Raw genomic sequence first — 18,956 nt, forward strand, 5'->3', positions numbered from 1 at the left:
TGTAGAAAACTACATTCAAAAGTACCCGCTAAGGTATAATGGTTAAGGTTCACAATCGTACGTTTTTAACACGCAGAGATAAAGGAACTGGGTCGTCGTCTGAAGGACGTGTGACTCACTTGGCCGTCCTGACCTGAAGTGACCCCGGGGTGATAAAAAACAAAACATGGAACACGCAATTAAATGGACAAGTTGACAATTACTGTGGAGGAAAATCGAAGAATTTGCATTCTGGAAATATTCCAATACGTTAACCTGCAATATCTTATATGCACAAGCATGCGCGCAAAAATATTTGACACGATGATAATGTGCATATTAGGTATGTGTCCTTTGTTAAGCCCACTGGGGGCAAACCTATCATAATAACGGTTACACCACTTGGATCCTAAAGTAGACTGGAGCCCGGGGTCTGTTTGGTCAGCTAATCACAAGTTTAGTTTCTACAAATACGACTGTAATAACCTTCCAATGCAGAGAGGAACTTGGCCAAATTGGGTTTGGCCTGCGGGCGCAGCATTGGTTCCATTTTTATGCCCGTCACTTTCGTGACAAGCGATAAAAATGCGACCGTGCTACCGCCGCTGGTTTACTTAGCAAATTTTATATTTTGTATACCTACCTAGTGCTAAAATTTATGAAACCCCAAGCGACTTTTATATAATGATTAAAGTTCCTTGCCTGACATCAACGAAGGTAAATTCTACAGTAGGTACAGTACAGAGCATATACGACATATACGTGAAAAATATGGGGCCTACACAAGCGAAAACTACAGATGAAAGTACATGGATGATATTTGTAATAATGATAATTTTAGTTAGAGTTTAGAGTTACTACAATTACTAGCTTATCCTATAAAAAGTGTACTTTCAATACAAATCTTATTCACAGTTTCCAGGTAAACTATAGATTATTACTATTCTGTCAACATCTTCGACATTGCCATGAAAAAATTAATGGACGGGGGAAAGAAATAACTCTTTAAATACAAGAATTTTGATGTGACTAGTGTTGGTTAACACTCGAGACCTTTGAGTACTCTGCTTTGAGACTCGAGTCAGTTTTTCAGACTCTAATTTAAGTCAAAACTTGAGTTCTTTTCAACTTGTTCGAGACCCGAGTCTTTTGTAGAGACTCGAGTATTTTTCAGACACTAATTTAAGTCAAAACTTGAGTTCTTTTCAACTTGTGCGAGACCCGAGTCTTTTGTAGAAACTCGAGTATTATTTTCAGAGAACTCTCTAGTTTTTACAAAAACGTTGCAAAACTTATTGTCTTTACATATAATAAGCTACATGACTAATTTTCATTTATGGTATCAATCGACCGGGTTTGTTTTTAGGATCAAATGTCTATATGGGACCCATTGCATTAAAGTAACACAAAAGTCAGGAATTGTAGTCAAAAGCCGACAGTCGCACTTCACTCGCGAAACGCCCTATAGAAAACGGCCAGGGGCCGTGACGTCATCGCCCATCTTGTAGTATGGACAAAACAAGAAAATTGCGTTTTTGTCGGTGAAATATTGCGTTTATGTATATAGTTGCTATACAATATTTTTTTGGATGAAATGTAAGGAATCGAATGGTACCCTTACTTTTATCGTTTTTGGAAGTTAAAAAAACTTAAATGTTGAAACTTTCAGGTCCTGTATTTTTGTAATTTTTTAATATTTTATTTTAATATCCACATTATTGTGATAAATTGCTCGTTTGCTATCTATTTTACTAGATTTTGTTATAAAATTCAACATCATCCCTATTCATAGTTCATAAGTTATGTCAACAAATTATACAATACCGCCTAGTTTCTTTTTGATGTTAATTTAGACTGATAAAACAGAAAAATTGTTGACGCAGTCTTTATTCGGAGTCATTTCGAGTTGAGCTTAAAAAAAGTAAACAAACGACTCAACTCGGGACAAGACGAGTCTTTTAAATATAGACTCAAAAGACTCGAGTTCCTAACAACACTAAGTGTATCTTTTGATGTAATATTTAATAAAACTCGTTGACTTTTTAATTACTCGCAGATCGTCTATATTGTCACGGATGTTTCAAAGTAACTATTTATTAGCTCATTGTCATACTTGTACAATAATTATTATAAATGCTGTACCTATTGTTAGAAAAAAGTTACAATTAGTACTTGCTAGGAAATATCATGGAAGAATGCTATAAACTGAAATACAACCTTAAGAATTGTAAAGAATGCTATAATTGAGAAATTGCTACGTAATAATGACGACCGTTAGTTACGCGTAAAAATTAACTCTATTTTTTATTAATGTAGAAATCGACCAAATCACTGAATTAAAGTATAACGGGTTAGCATTGACTGACTAGCACATTCGTGGATTAGCAAAGCTATATTTTTGTTTTAACTAATGTAGATTTTCGCAAAGTATTTATCGCATGATTCTATGAATTATCTGGACAATTTCATTTTAACTTGTACTTTAAAGCGCGACTTAAGTCGTGTTTCAGTAACGTCTAACCTAGGGTTTGCAATCCGGATCCAAAATGTATGAAATTATCCGGATCTGGATCAGGATCCGCGGATCTTCCGATATGTTTCAGATCCGTCGTGCAAACCCTTTTTTTTTTTTTTTTTTTAAGAGGGGAAACGTCGTGCAAACCCTAGTCTAACCGTCTAACCGTCACATTCCTGACAAAATGTATGGGGTTTGACATTGACCGTCAGTTTTGTAACGATTGCTTTCCGGCCGTTAATAAAATGCCCATCTAGCAATTTGTAAGTCAATTCTTTCACATCCCTTCGCGTGACAGATGAACGTCACAAACATCCTGGTATCCTGGTCACGGGACACCCGATCACGGGACAAAACAACAAAATTGACCTTGATAAACAAATAATCCTGTACTCATCTTATCGTTTCATATCATCAGGTAAAGATTGTCGCACTAGGTTACCAAGCGAATCCTATTGGCTCCGTAGCGAGCCGTGATAAAAAAAAAACCGGCCAAGTGCGAGTCGGTCTCGCGTTCCAAGGGTTCCGTACATTAAGTCCGACTCACGCTTGACTGCACATTTCTAATAGGTTATCTTGTCATCTATAGGTAATTTTCAAAATTTTAGAACCAGTAGTTTCGGGAATGGTCGGACAGACAGACAAACGCACGAGTGATCCTATAAGGGTTTCGTTTTTTCCTTTTGAGGTACGGAACCCCAAAAAGGCCAGGATAATGCTTATGTAACGGAAGTTTGACATTTCTATGGATAGACTTTATGTTGTTGCAATTAGGCTCAGTAATAGGATTTGCAATCCGGATCAGAAATGTATGAAATTATCCGGATCTAGATTCGGATTCGCGGTTCTTCCCATACATTTCAGATCCGTCGTGCAAACCATAGTCATGAATGATCAGTTAACTGGGCGTAATTAGGCAAAAGGATCCAACTCACAAAAATCTGGCAATAAAATATGAATTTTCCGTTTTTAAGGCGTTTTTTTAGGATGGGTCCTTTTCGTTAAACTATTCCGACAATGGTACTCATTGTTACAAGAAACAGGCTTATTATCCATTGTATACAGTATTTACATCTAGGTTACGAGGTTACAGGCTATCAGTATCAGTGACAATACATGAACACTTTCTTTTTTCAAACCGGCGAACACCAATATGAACCCGTTAGGAGTGTGACAATGACACGGTCAACATGCGCGTACGCTGCTGAATCATGTGTTCGGACAAAAGACGAGTAAATCATAAGAAATGGTAATCTAAATACGAAATTGCATGTGAAATTCAAGTTTTACTTTGGCTAAGTCCATGAAGGGCGCTTGGGTACAATTAGGTTTAAAGTCATCAAGTGAAAATCGATTCAACGCCATTATATTTAGAAATAACTGGTAGGAGAAAATTATATTTAAGGCGTGACACTTTTCGGAACTTTTGTACAATGTATACCTACGACCCTCAGCACTGAGGAGAACGAAGCAAGGAGGAGGATACCTACGGAACGAAATATCATTTGATAATTTGTTTTGCGGTGAAAGAACACATCGTGAGCAAATTTGCACTGTACAGAGGCACGCCAGCAAATCTGACGTCCTCACACGGGTAAATGTCCCCAAAAGCCCCAGGCCCGGTAGTGGGACATGTGTAGTACCAATCTTTATTGTTCACTGGTCTCTGGTGCAGACGGTTGATATGCACGTTGAACAAGCCTCTTCCTTCAAGGAAACGGTACGGGGTCAGGGGTGAACGCCATTACGAGGAAGTCCGTTACGAAGTGAACGGATGAGACGGATCGGCTAGACGATCGTGATTGTGGGTCAATCAACTAATATATCAATTGAATTGAGAATTACTTAAGTATGTTCTAGGTATCTGTAAGATTCGGGTTGTACCATGAATCTAGTATAACTGGATCAGGCATGAGGGGTGGGTGGAAATGACCGAACGGGATAGTCTTATGTATCTTTCAGTAGGAGTAGCAGCGAAAGTGCTATTATTGTTTGTCCTTGCCTTGTCACAGTCTCACTTTTTTTTTATTCCCCAATAAATTTAGTATGGATTTTGGTGGGCAACAAATCAATTCGACCAAATAAAACTACAATTTCGCGTTAGCCCCCTGCGATTAATTAAGTGAGCGTGTCATTTTTATTATAATAATTATAATCTGCATTGTTTGTGGGAAAGTAATTCAATATAGATAGGTGACTGTCCCATGCAGAATGCAGAGCGTCAACCTGTGTAAAACACGCGACAGCATGTCATATATAAACCGGACAAGTGCGAGTCGGACTCGCCCACCGAGGGTTCCGTACTTTTTAGTATTTATTGTTATATAGCGGCAACAGTAATACATCATCTGTGAAAATTTCAACTGCCTAGCTATCACGGTTCATGAGATACAGCCTGCATGGTGACAGACAGACAGTCGGACAGATAGACAGACGGTCGGACAGATAGACAGACGGACAGACAGACAGACGGACAATGGAGTCTTAGTAATAGGGTCCCGTTTTTACCCTTTGGGTACGGACACGGACCCTAAAAAGCTCTAAAATTGACAGTACCATCGGCCACACTGTTAACTGACAGTTCGTAAACCTTGTTACAAAAGGCATAAGGTCCACCGATGGACAGTTAAAAGAGTATTGCTGTTTGTACAAGTATTTCTTGACAGTTCAAAACTAACGATCGGGTTACGCACTCACAATTAATGATTATACAGAGAATTGTTAGTTACTTTGGCTAAGACCTTTTCAACTCGCCCAAATGTACCTTCGTAACCTTGGCCGAAACATTATGAAACACCTTTTTGAATTATGTACTTTAGAGAATAGCATCGCAACTATTGCAAGGAATGTAAAGATAAACAAAATGGTATAATAATGTGGGTAGTTTACGTTTAGTCAGATCAAACGAATGATTAGTCCACTGTACAAATGGGTTTTTAACCGATAGGATACAGGTTTTTTTACTGATATGCTGCAGTTTTGCACAGATTATTGACAGAGCGAAGCGAAGGTCCCCGTCAGGTTGGACAAAAATTATTTCTTTGGTCCGCTTGATCGTCTCTATTATATAAGTCGCATTTCACTACTGATACTCGTGTTTTTGTTTTTAAATTTGTTGTGCCCCTGTGGGTTAGCGAGGTCAGTAGCTCATAGAGCTACTAGTAGATAAAAAATAGTAAACAAACTGCAGGTCTATCAAAATAAAATATAAACAACAAAGGTTATCCTCACCCTCGCCTTGCGAACTTCATTCGGCATTGCCGATAAGGCATACGCCGATTTACGTAATCAAATGATACGGTAATCCTGCGGTCATATGTCACTTGTCACTCACTGATAACAGTGATAACCGTACGCGCGCACTGATGACACACACAGACGTATTATAACTTATTTAACATGAAAACACAATTTAAAATACACTGTACCAAAACAACCCACACACTAACAAAAATTATAATAGGGAAGATTTAGTAAGAAAATTAGCACTTATAGGTTTACCATTTGACTGAGGCAGTTGGTAAGAAGATATGGACAGCTACGTTGAAGGCTTAGCTGCATGAAGCTGGTAAGTTAAAATTTAACACAAAATATAATTATTCCCAAAACTCATCTACATTATACTATAAAATCAACCACCAGAGATAAAATGGTACACCAAAACTCCACAATTGTTTTACGCACGCACTAAGTTAGCATAGCAACATAGGGGAGGTTCACAAATGACCATTTAAAACACACACATACGCCGGCGTGTGCGCACGACAGTACGCCACGGTGGTTAGTCGCGGAATGAGTTCCAGTTCCCATTCCCGTCGCTTCCTCGACAAAAACGTCTGGGAGTCTAATTGTGTCTCATTCCGTATCCGTGTTTAAGTTCCTCGTCGGAGATGCTGTACGAGTAACTGACCGTGACCGTGTTTTGCTGTTTTCTATCATGTTTTTTGTTTTGTACACGTCATTACAAAACAAAATGTCGCTGAAAGAGCGCTGGTGGCCTAGTGGTAAGAGCGTGCGAGTTTCAATCCAGAGGTCGCGGGTTCAAATCCCAGCTGATACCAACTACCAATGAGTTTTTCGGAACTTATGTACGAAATATCATTTGATATTTACCAGTCGCTTTCCGGCGAAGGAAAACGTGTGGAAACAGGACTAATCCTAATTAGGCCTAGTTCTGGGTTGGAAGGTCAGATGGCTGTCGCTTTCGTAAAAAGTAGTGTCTACGTCAATTCTTGGGATTAGTTGGCAAGCAGACCCCAGGCTCCCCAAAATGCCGGGACAACGCGAGGAAGAAGATGAATGAAGTGCAAACTTCAGCAGCTTCAGTTGTAGGTTTTTTTTGGGAAAAACAGATCGAGCAAAGTAAAGCTTGCAACGATATACATACTTAGATAGATAGATAACATACATCGCTTTTATGGGCAGATCGCGAAATTTTTGAAGTGAAGACTTCTTTAGCGGCGCTGTGCACTTTTTGAGGTGGGGAAAAAATGTTAAACTCGAGACAGCGTAAGACGATCACGTGACCGTAAGACCGCCAATAATGCCAATGCCGTAATGCCAATAAGGGTGTGTCGTGAAAAAAATCTCATGTCACGAGGGCCACATGAAAAAGTTCGAAAAACACAGTTCTAGAGAACATGTTAGCTTGAGATTTATAAACAATCGATATAATTTATATACTTGTTTGTAATTATTCTGACGTAAATCGTGCTATCGTTGACAATTCGTGTGACTCATTTTAAACTATTTATACGTATTGCTTGAAGGTAATAACACTAATAACTACTTGTGTTTTTTTTAGTTGTAATTCTATTGTAACACAACCGGAATTTAGGAGTTTATATTTAGTCTTAACTGAACTGGATAGAGTAGCTCAAACCTCTTACATTAGACTCTTATTAAAGTTCTTAACAACCTTATTTGTTCGAAAGAGAAGCAAGCAAGCAGCGAAGTTGTAGCTTTACAAAACGTGAACCTGTCGACCCTGGTGATATTATCAAATAAGGAAAATTTATAATTAGCCCTTAATATAATACAGCCAATAGAAATTACAGAAATGGTTTTATAAATATTGACAGACAATAGACATAACATTACACATTACACACATACATCACACATTAGACATTAGGCTATATGTATTTAATATTTAATATTTTGTCGAAAAGACCTTAGCGAACTCGGCGCCTTCGATTGGACAGAAACGTCTTTGGACAGAGAAGCATGGCGGTCTTTGGTGTCGGAGGCCTAGATCCACTTCGGCCGGGCTAGCACATGATTGGCGCGACAGTATCTCGCGGCGAGATAGACTACCCGTCCCTCTTTTGTTAACAGTTAGAAAAAGACGGGTAGTTTATCTCACCGCGAGGTACTGTCGCGCCAATCATGTGCAAGGGGTGCAGGGGCCCGTTTCTCGAAAGCATGTAACTTGTAATACAAGCGGATGTCACTTTTTGACAGCTTTTGTTAGAAAGGGACCTCCACTTGTATTGCAAGTTGCAAGCTTTTGAGAAACGGGCCCCATGGCTTAAACTGTCTTTAAGTATAACATGTACAGCAACAGTATTTTTAGAAATTGTGCAACAAGTAAGACGTGAGGACACGTGCACTTGTAACGCTTGTACATTCTCGGCTCGAACAATGCTGTTTTGAAAACACATTGTTATTCATTATTTCCACGCGCCGTTGGCACAGATGTCGCGTTCTTGAATTCTGAACAGGTAACAGCTCTCAACTGGCCATAGATGGGTCTTATGTCTTGGGAATAAGGTTCACGAACAGTTATTGTTGGCGATGATAGGTATGCCGATGGATCGACGCCATACTTGTTGTATTGTAGACATGTGGACTGTATGAGAAATGAGTATAGGCTAGTTTACCGCTACCGGTGTTACCCACTTTTAATGTCTATTATATTATATCTACTACTTCTTCATGTATGTATAGCCTGACCAGTAATATATGATAATTGTCAAGTGGGCGCTGTTATTCTCATGTATAGGGTGACAATTCAGTGTAGTATGAAAAAATTAGTTCCAGTGAAATTCCGCAACATGGCGCACCCTCAATAGATCCTGGTTCACCTATAATAATGTAATTCAACTGCAATCGCTGCTTTGTCGATGAATTTATCAATTTTGTTCGTTGTTCGAGAAAAACGCTAATGGACGGCATTAGATTAGCCACATTGACCTTACCTTACCTAATACTTAAAAGTAATTAAGCATTGGTTTATTTATTTTATTTTAATTTTGTTTTTGTATATTGATATACAAAAACAAACAAATTGTTGAGTTCCAATCCAATTTCCCACCCTAGGGTAGGTACTCAAATAGACATTATTATTCATTAGTCACTATTTTTGAATTCGGACTGTTGGAAACGTAACTGTAGAGTAAAAAGTAAATACATAATTATAAAATTACATTATAAGCAATTCATTAGGTACATTTATAGAAATAGTACAAACGGCACCAAGTTAAAAGTAAAAGTATCCATCTTAATAAGTTTTACGCACAATTAAAAACCATTTCCATTGTGACTTACAAGATAACGGTGAAACGTAAGGCATAGCTGATAAAATTTCACTTATAACGCCTTTACTTTTACACGTAACGCCTATTGTTGTAGTTAAACAAAAGAAAATAATTGGTTATTCATTCAAACCGGCATTGTGGATGTGGGCATGAAGGCCGCCAAGTGAAAGTGGGACTGGACAGGGCACGTCTGCCGATTGCACATGGAGTGCTGGACTAAACTAGCCACAGACTGGGGCAGAAGAAGACCAAAACGGAGATGGCGGGACGACCTTGATACATTTTGTAAAGAGTTGCGGGAGTGTGCAATGGATAAGACCAAATGGCGGGAAAGAGAGTAAGCCTACGACCAGCAGTGGGACACTCTTATAGGCTAATAATAGTTAATTATTCATTGAATGGACTTTGATATCATAATCGTGCTTATAATCTTATTTATCTAGGTAGGCTAGCACGACCGGCCGTGACTCCATGTCGCGTGCTAATTGTTGCACCTTTTTATGGTGCTGACGTAATGACCTATAAGACTAAGAAAGTGGCTGGTTTTACACGTATTTGATATACATAAAACCTGAGTAAATAACGCGGTTGCAATTTTTCGGATGCAACCTTAATCCGGACTCGTAGGGTTAAAATTGCGGTATTCTTTCTCGCACTACGAGGTCATTCTACTATATTTTGGTGTCCTTTTAGATACCTATTATAATATTAGGGGATTCGTTTCTGGCCTTGGCGTGAGAACGAAAGCGGATCTTGAGCTAGAAACTTCGACCAATATCTTAAACTGTACAAGCGATAAGTTTCACTGTTAAAATGATTCTTACCTTTTCGCTATCAGTCGGCAGCGTCCCATATCCATACCAACTCCTAGCCGTCCTCAACCTAGGCTCTTCTTTGGGAGAGAGCAAGCCACTTCCCCACCGAACTACACCCTCGGCAATCGCAGCCACTCCAGGAGTTAAAGGACTCCTGTTTGGAGATTCTGGAGATTCGAGCCCTTTCTCAGCTACGGGGGGTAAAGTCGGACGAGCGGCGCCTGTCCTGCGTTCATATAATCTTTTACAAGTCTCCTCGAAATTGTCTGTTTCGAGTAAAGCCTTTTTATCGCTTCCCCGCTTGACTTCAGGTTTGACATCCTGCTTCGGCCGCTTAGGCTCCTTCTTACTATCATTGGAGTCTTGTCTGCTTAAGAAAGCTTTCTTAAGACTCTCAGTGGAATCCTGTTTAACAACTTTCTTCTTATCGTCTTTTAGGAGTCTCTTCAAGCTATCAGCGGATTCTTGCTTTTTCGCTGTGTTGAGTGAGTCAGTGGTTTTGGAGATGAGGAGCTTGGGGTATTCGTAGTCGGTGGGTGGGTTGAGTTCGAGGGAGCGGCGGTTCTTGCGTTTGTCGGCGGGGGCTATTTGGGCCTTGACGGGGAGGAGGCGGCGCGGCAGGAGGCTGCGGTGGTCAGCGAGGGGCGACTCCGGACGCAGCATGGTGGGCGGCGGTACGACGCGGCCGCGGTGAGGAATACCCCTGGAACAATGGAATAGGCCGTTAGTTTACGCTGGGTGTGTTCTGGAGTTTCTGTAAATTATAATAACAATACGCCTGTCAAAGTGCAGGCAACTTTTCGAGGGCAATTTGCCAATCTAAGAAAAATATGGGATAAAAATGGCCGTTAACTTAATACAAAGTATGGTTGCTGGCACGGGCACAACTTCGTGCAAGTTTCTTAATTGAGAACATACGTATAAGAGCAAATTTCATGCAATGTGACCCGTTTTCTTTGCTATTATTTTGGAATGACGTAAGATTAAGCAGAAATAAAACGAATAAACGGGCAATTTTAACAGAAATGTCTCATTACAATATTCCTTAGTAGTAGTAACTTCTCTTTATATTCCCATTTAATTATTTTGGCTGATAGCAAAAAAGATCTATTAGATACTAGTGCAAGTATTAATTTGAAAAAATTTTCAACTTTAGATGGGCACTGCTTGGACGTTGTATACGGTTAAAAAAATGGATATTCTTTTTCGCTATATAATTAATAACACTTTGTCACTTTCTAATTCGTCATGTGTCAACAAAGTGCACGCGCAGCTGTTATTTAGTGGCATTGAAATGAACAACGTTCGTGCAACTGAGCGTAACGTAAACACTTATCTACTATTTTTTGCCAAAATTACTTAAAGAGAAAACTCTATATTCTTCAAGTTAGACATATTACAATGCACTAAGATAATAAAATAGAAATAAGTAGATCTGCAAAAAAACCAACTCTTAAGTAATAACCCGGGCAGCATGGTTCCTAAGTGGCGAACGCGAACCGAAGGACGTAGCAAGATGGCCCCTATTAGCAAAGCGAACCTCCGCTCTGGTCTATAACCGCGAAAATCGAAGTTCGTAAATTTCGAACAATTACCACTGTCACTCTTACGCCTCAATAGGTAACAGAGAGAGATTCCCGAAATTTGCGAATTCGGTGTTCGCGGCAGGCTCCCTCAGCCCCCTGTGCCCTGATGTTTATCAAAAGCTTGTAACTTGTAATACAAGTGGAAGTCCCTTTCTAACAAAAGCTGTCAAAAAGGGACTTCCACTTGTATTACAAGTTACAAGCTTTTGATAAACAGGGCACTGGTCATGATCGCGGGTAGCGGGGAACCGTTGGATGCGAGCAGAGATCCTTGGAGAAGGCCTATGTCCAGCAGGAAGGCCTATTCCCAATTTAAAATTGAAATACGAGATGTATGAGAGTAACTCTTATCAAAGTTTATATCAACAAAAATATATTGAAGCTCCCTCATATAGGTCAATGATGCTTCTCACGGCCGACCTTATTTTAAAAATGGGGAAATGACACCGCATGTTATTGAGGATCCGAATTGATTATCTCGATTTCTGGAACAGTTTTGTAGGTCAAGTATATATTTAGCAAAGTCATAGAGATTAGGTATCTGGTTCGTTGATACATTTTCATACTTTTCTGCAGTTGACTGGCTGACTAATCATTTTGAATTCAAAAGTGTTTTTCAATTATTATTATTAAAATTTGTCAACCAAGTTATTAGGGTAGCGAAGGTAGAGCGAATACATATTCTGAATGTGTTTTTTGTGTGTTCTCTTTCTTCTCTTCTTATCTTTAGTTTATAATTTCGCAATAATCGTTTTGTACGAAAATGTTAAAATACTTACTAGAATAAGGTATTATTCCTCATCATTTATCAATTTCATCAACTTCGTATGATTGACCAAAAGATACAACATTAACAAAACCACACACAAAAAAATCTAACTGAGGAGCAGCAGATCTCGTTAGATTTTTCAAATACATATCAACATATTTAAAATCACGCCCAGAGAATACCTACCACGAGTACGTATACGTAACACTGTTCAATATGTTCATATATCAAGGTCTAGGTTATCAGCAAGGTCACGTAAACACCTAAACTATCCCGCCACTCGACTTTGATATCTACGCTCTGTGGGATTGGGTCGATAGTTGAATAGGAATTGGAAGGAGGAGGTATAATTAGATAGGGGTAAGAGCGTTATCGGTGTAATGTAAGCAGTTATCACGCGTTAGGGAGTGTGTTTATAATACCTGCATCGCTCCTTGCAACTACACTAGATATCGGGCAGCCAGAAGCGCCTACTTGTGTCGACCAACTGGACGCCGTCCTGTTGGTCATCCTAAATATCGTTGGACGGACAGAGTGGAGGCAGATCTCCGTGACCTCGGCGTCGGCGAAAGCTAGCGTGATACCGCTCTGAACCGAGCAAAGTGGCGTCCTCTTGTGTTGGAGACCAAGATTCATTTTGGGACATCGCGCTAGCCAAGTAAGTAAGCACGACTATGCGTCCATTTTCCACGCAAAACGAAACCCATTTTTCTGTCATATAATTAAGATATATTTCAGTAAAATCTTCTCATAAACCATATCGGTAAATGTTACCTATTTAAAACCGTCCTCCATTACTGCCAGCTTTAAACATCAAAGATTAAAGCTGAAACTTTAAATTAAATGAACTGAATGGAGATAAGGGGATGAATGTCTAAGTAATTAAATCCCGCTAGTCTAATCCTCGTGCCGCCCACCATGCAGAATTATAGCCAAGGAAAATAGAATCTTGTTGTATTTTCAATTAGGTTGAATTTCATTTGTTTGAAAATTTTACGAGACAAATGAAATGCTACCTACTTTGTTTTTAATTAAAGTTGACATTCCATCGAAACTGAGTGTACATCTTAATGTACATTGTGCGGCACGAGTCTATAGCTATATACAGTTAACAGTTAAGTCTGTAGACTTTATGAAGGTTTCATGGTACATAAATTACATAATTGAATAAACCTAGATCTAAAATCCTGTACTTAGTACTTAAAATAATTAAAATGTTTTGTTCTCTCGACGGCTTTTTACTTTGAATTGAAAGGAATGCATTGAAATGAAATCAAAGCTTGCGATGCTTTGAAGATAATTCGTTTATCGTAGTTGAATTGACTGTTTAGAATTATATTTTGTCAAAGATCTTTGAAGTAAGAAAAAAATATTTTTAGGCCACCTGTATATGCATGACAACCGACTTCCAAAGTAGGAAATTCTACTCCATACCATAAAAACCTAGATTTTTTAAGTTTTCAAACCTCGTTAGTTTCATTACTGTGCATGAACTATAGGCGGCAGCACAGGAGCTGTCAAATTTGGCGCGAGGCGTAAATGTGTCTTTTATTCTGCCATCTTGTGGGGTAGCCCACAAGATGGCAGAACCTAATATGCACAAGGAAACATACCGACGAGAACGGTAGATGGTAACACTTGCTTTGGCAATGTACATGAGCACATATGTTTCCGATTCAGGCCACAAGGTGGCAGACCCTCCAACGCGCACGGTCCCTATTGTAATTGTAACTTTTATCCGTTTTGCCCTTAGCTATCGAGTATGTCTACAAAAGCCAGGTCCAATGTCTCCGCCTCCCCCAATTGGCCCCATTTCCAGACGATTACATTTCAGGGGCACTGGAAATGAGAAAATATCAAGCTTTCTCGGAACGAAATGGAATTGTCCGAGTATTTACTAACTGTAATTGCGAGAAGAGCAACCAACCTCAATACCTAGAAGAGAAAACTTGAAAATATAATAAAGAAGTGTAATCAAAATATAATGCAGCAATAGAAAAAAAACTACAATTTTGCGTTGGTAGCGCCCTTTTAATGGACTCCCTCACGCCAATGACCCTCGATCTGAATCCCTTAGTTTTCTAATGTTTTTTGTAGCTTATTATATTAACAGCAACGGCTTTAAGCAATATAGTATACCATATTTACTTCAAAGTTCATAGTCTTCGAGATATTTGGCATCAAAATTTTACAATTATAGGCCTAAAACTGGTTTCTGGCCATAACTTTTGTGTTAGTTTAAAATTAAAATCCTCGACACGTTTTTCGAGACGTCAAAGACGAACCCAAATATGTAGATTTCGTATATCTACGATCCGTCCCAACAAACTAGATACGAAAAAAGAGTTTTTTTAGACAATATTTAAAAAAATCATAAAAAAATAAGCATTCATTTCTTTCAAAATCGGGTCGACAAAAATGGAGATAAAAGATTGAAGAACTGATAGCTGCTTGTCTTATAATTCTACTTGTGGTGCAAAAGTCCAGAGACCTATAAAAAGGTCTCCTGTTCCATTCTAATTTGAACTTTGTGTTGACATAATAAAATTTCATTTTGCTTGGCAAGCTTTGACGTATGGGCGGCTAGAGGATAAGGCACCCGCGTATTGCGAACCGAAACTGTGTCTGTATAATGCCGCCTCGCATGCGCCACTCTATGCCGTGTTGCATGCACCCGGTATGTGTTAGCCTTAAGTTATACAAATAGCAGAATCAGCCGCTGTCGGTATAACACATTAATACCCCTATTCTTCTACCAATTAGAAACACTTAACGACAGACTCAAACATAACATTACCAATGATATTGAAGACTGATAGCGGAATTACATACACGGCAGTACAGACAAACAATGAACGATTGTTTGCCCGGCCAGAGACTAGATCGTGTGAAAGACTGGCAATATCTATATAAAATCGTGCTCCTTTTTCTACTACGCGCCACTATGCAAGATTCCAGGATCTTTTTAAAACATCGCGAAATTGGTATCAGCATCGCTCGTCTCATTCGTAGAGTTTGCAATCCGGATCCGAAATGCATGAAATTATCCGGATCTGGATCCGCGAATATTCCAATACATTTCAGATCCGTCGTGCATTCACTCATTCTGTATTCGTCACTCGTCTTGTTCGCTCTTTGTCACTATTATCTTCTTTGGTAATATTCTATAATTTCTCTTTCTCTTACTATGTCTTACCTTATTTGTTTTCGTCATGGTCTTTTTTAGTCTCATTCGTCATTTGTCTCTATCGTTTTTTATCTCATGGACGTTTTCGCCAATATTTATATTTGACACTTTCGGTTCTGGATACATTCGTAATTAGTCTTGGTCACGTTTTTCGTTTTAATGTCTAATGACACTTTGTGTGAAGGCTAGCAGTCTTTACTATTTACTCTTCTCTGGCCAATGACAAGCACGTGTAGCGTCATCAAATGGCACGTTCCATAAATTGCCATGCGATTTGTTTTGTTGTGTTTCTATTTAACGAACAGTAATGCTTGGAAAATTCTGCGTTATCATTCCTTTAGGACGGTGCAGGTAAGTAATATCTATTTATTTTATTTTATGTGTATTAATGATACAATGGATTATTATTTAATTGTTTTTTCTTATTTTATCGTGAAGTTTACGATCGAAGAGGGAAATGAATCTTTTGTCAAATACTGAAGTTAAAAAAATACTTGTACAAACATGTTTTGAGCATTGCTTTGTTTGGAGCTAGGTATATAAGATGCCCCCTAATATTTATTTATTTATGTTTTACCAACCATTATTATTCATGTAATTTATTACAAAATACAAATTACAATAAATTACAAGATGTGAAAGGAAATGCCTTATTTACCAAAGCAATGAAATTAACCTCCGTTTTTATTAGTGCTACTCTAAAAAAAGGTCTTCGAACTCATGTTTTGTTCACAAACAATACCTTAAATAGAAACCGTGAAACATTAAAACTTAAAATAATTAATGTAAGGTCAATGTGGCTAATTCCGTCATAGGGACTATTCCGTCTACTAGCGTTTTTCTCGAACAACGAACAAAATTGATAATTTCATCGACAAAGCAGCGATTGCTTTTAGTTTCAGCAAGCAAAAGCAGATGGTAGTAGTAGTAGTAGTAAAACACTTTATTGTACAAAACGACACATAAAACATGAAAAAACACACATGGTTTTTGTTTCCTACGATTGAAAAGCAAACGACTATACGCTCGTGGACGGAATTAGCCACATTATTGAACCACAGATAACTTCAACTATAAGATAAGATGGAGCATATAAAAGTGTGTTCAGATCTCGTTCCTCGTAATGGTTGCAAAAGTGCATACCCAAATTATAAATGGGATTCATTCATAAAGTGAGTAAGTATGCACTTTTGCAGCTGGATGTGCATTAATTGGTCACAATAAGAACAACCACATAGCGAGCCAATTAAGTAAGGTATATTAATAAATAAATACATCAAACATTTTGTAGACTATTAAAAAAACCTAAAATGTCGCTGAATGAATCAATTAGCAAAATTTTAGCTTTTTAGCGAAGTGCCTAGATGCCCAGTGCCTACATCAGCATTTGATTTGATTAGGTTTCGTATTTCCATTTAGGATTTCAGGGGTCCCTTGGGATGTTAATTACCTACCTATAGCTATAAGACATTAGTCTATGAAAGAATATTACCTATAAACATAAATTTTGATCGCGTTTTATACTAGTAAAAATATAGTTCCGCATCTTACGATATTCACTCGTCGACAAATATCGTGAAACGCAATAAAAAAAGGTATATATCTTATCTATACAACACAGACACACAACCTAAATCGTTGGATGTAGGTCAAATTAAAGCATACAGTCTTAAAACTATAAAGGCTTCGTCACCCAGGCGCGTTTTCCGGGCGGGGCGTGAGCGTTTTATAAGTAACCTCTCTATCGTTATTCTCCAATATAAGTAGATAACGAAATTTCTATTTTCGTTTTCCGGAGTAGGCCCTCTGCTCTCTTCAGGTCGCATTACACAATCGAATCTCGTGATAATGTGAGCAGATTCAATAATTATAATGGATGATTCGGTCAATACCGTTTCCAGAAAATTTTCAAAATGCCCTTGGCGGTTCGCTTTCTACAGCTTGCAGAATCACATTTTTTTTTATCTGTAAATTCTGGTTATGAATGAATGAAGGAACGCCTGGCGGGTTTCAACACGCTACTAAATTGCCTAGATATGTTGCTAACATAACCTAATTATAATAGTCTAGACTCTACACATTTTCACAATCTAGGTACTCGTAAGGTAATTAAGAAGATACGAACTGAAATCTCAAAGTAATTAAATGAAAGGCACATTTTATTAAGCAATTGTTCTTATAGCATGAAGGACGAATTGTAAGAAGTACAAAATGCGTCATAACGTCATAAATAAACATATGCACTTCGTTATTTTCCAGTAATTCAGTGTGTTAAGGTAGTAAAGTATGTTTATGACGCTGAGGATGTTTATGAATATGCAATTGAAGATGAAGCAAGGGAAACTTCTTCTGTTTCAGTCGGTCCCTCAATACTGCGGATCGTGATATCATGTCATTCTGTTGAAGACCAGGTTCCTCCATAGGGTTCTGTTCCCCGCCAAGCTCATGGCCTCGTGCAGTTTTAATTGCATAGGTGCCGTAATTTGAGGACACCATCTAGTAAGAGGAGGGGCCTGAGGTCTCGAGCCTTCAACTTTGCCCGTCATTATCACTCTTTCCAGGATATCAGGAGAGCGACGTGAGAGGTGTCCGAAGTATATCGTTGGCATATCGTTGCCAACCGGCGTTTTATGCGTAGCTCCTCCAGTATGGAGTGACTGGTACGCATTGCTGTCCACGGTTTTCGTAAAAGCCGGCGCCAACACCACATCTCAAACGCGTTTATACGCTTGGTCAGATTGGCTCGGATTGTCGATGTCTCCGAACCGTACAGAAAGATTGGGAAAACCAGAGAACGCACAAGTCTAACCTTCGAAGCCTGTCAGTTGACAGTGCCGAACAACTGACAGGCCGATATCGTCCGGCAGACTGGTAATCAGTGGCCCCTTTAAAATTATGATGATACAGCAAGGGCGTATTCGAGACGTTATAATTACCCGTGAATTCCACGATACATCGGCCTTGTAGGTTTTTAATTAGAGTCTTGGCACGCGGCAGCTTGTAGAAAGCTAATTAAAACAGGGAAGGGAAATGCTAACTTTGTTGAGTAAAAGTGAAAACACGAAAACTCAGTCAGTCAGTCAGGAACTTGGAAGTCAAAAGGTAATATATAGTAGGAAATAAACTTCAAAATTTCAAATGTTACAGTTGCGAATTAATAGATTGCCAACTTTATGAACATCGTCTATTCGTAATGTAACCTAAGCCCTTAAGAGCGGTTTCGCACTACGTCCGATCCGAATCCGTGAAAATATGGTCCGAAGTAGCCGTAGAACTATTTCTGTGGTAATTTATTACGCACTAAATCCGTCTGATTTCTTTCCGAAATCGGATGACGGAGTGCGTAGATTACCATAGAAATAGTTCTACGGCTACTTCGGACCATATTTTCACGGTTTCGGATCGGATTCGGATCGGACGTAGTGCGAAACCGCTCTAACTCTCAAGCCCCAACTGTAATTAACTATTTAAATCACCGCAGCTGCAATAACAGTCAGCAAGATACGATCCGGAATTCCGGATCCCCAGAGATTAAGTTCAATCCAGTTGATTGATTGTGAAGTAAC

General features: G+C 38.8%; 1 protein-coding gene across 2 annotated transcripts in view; it reads right to left on the reverse strand.

Annotated features, from left to right (window-relative positions):
• Positions 1–18,956, reverse strand: part of LOC134651931 (E3 ubiquitin-protein ligase RNF144A) — a 171,185-nt gene that overhangs the window by 104,112 nt on the left and 48,117 nt on the right. Inside the window, exon 1 of one of the 2 annotated variants that reach the window (XM_063507050.1) lies at positions 5,726–5,838. In XM_063507050.1, coding sequence (XP_063363120.1) covers positions 5,726–5,752 — 27 coding nt within the window. In that variant the 5' untranslated portion in view covers positions 5,753–5,838. Of the gene's footprint in view, positions 1–5,725; positions 5,839–9,857; positions 10,552–18,956 lie in introns of those variants that run through there. The other variant, XM_063507048.1, reaches the window with a different exon arrangement.

The sequence above is a fragment of the Cydia amplana genome, chromosome 11 (assembly GCF_948474715.1).
Source record: "Cydia amplana chromosome 11, ilCydAmpl1.1, whole genome shotgun sequence".
Classification (NCBI taxonomy): domain Eukaryota; kingdom Metazoa; phylum Arthropoda; class Insecta; order Lepidoptera; family Tortricidae; genus Cydia; species Cydia amplana.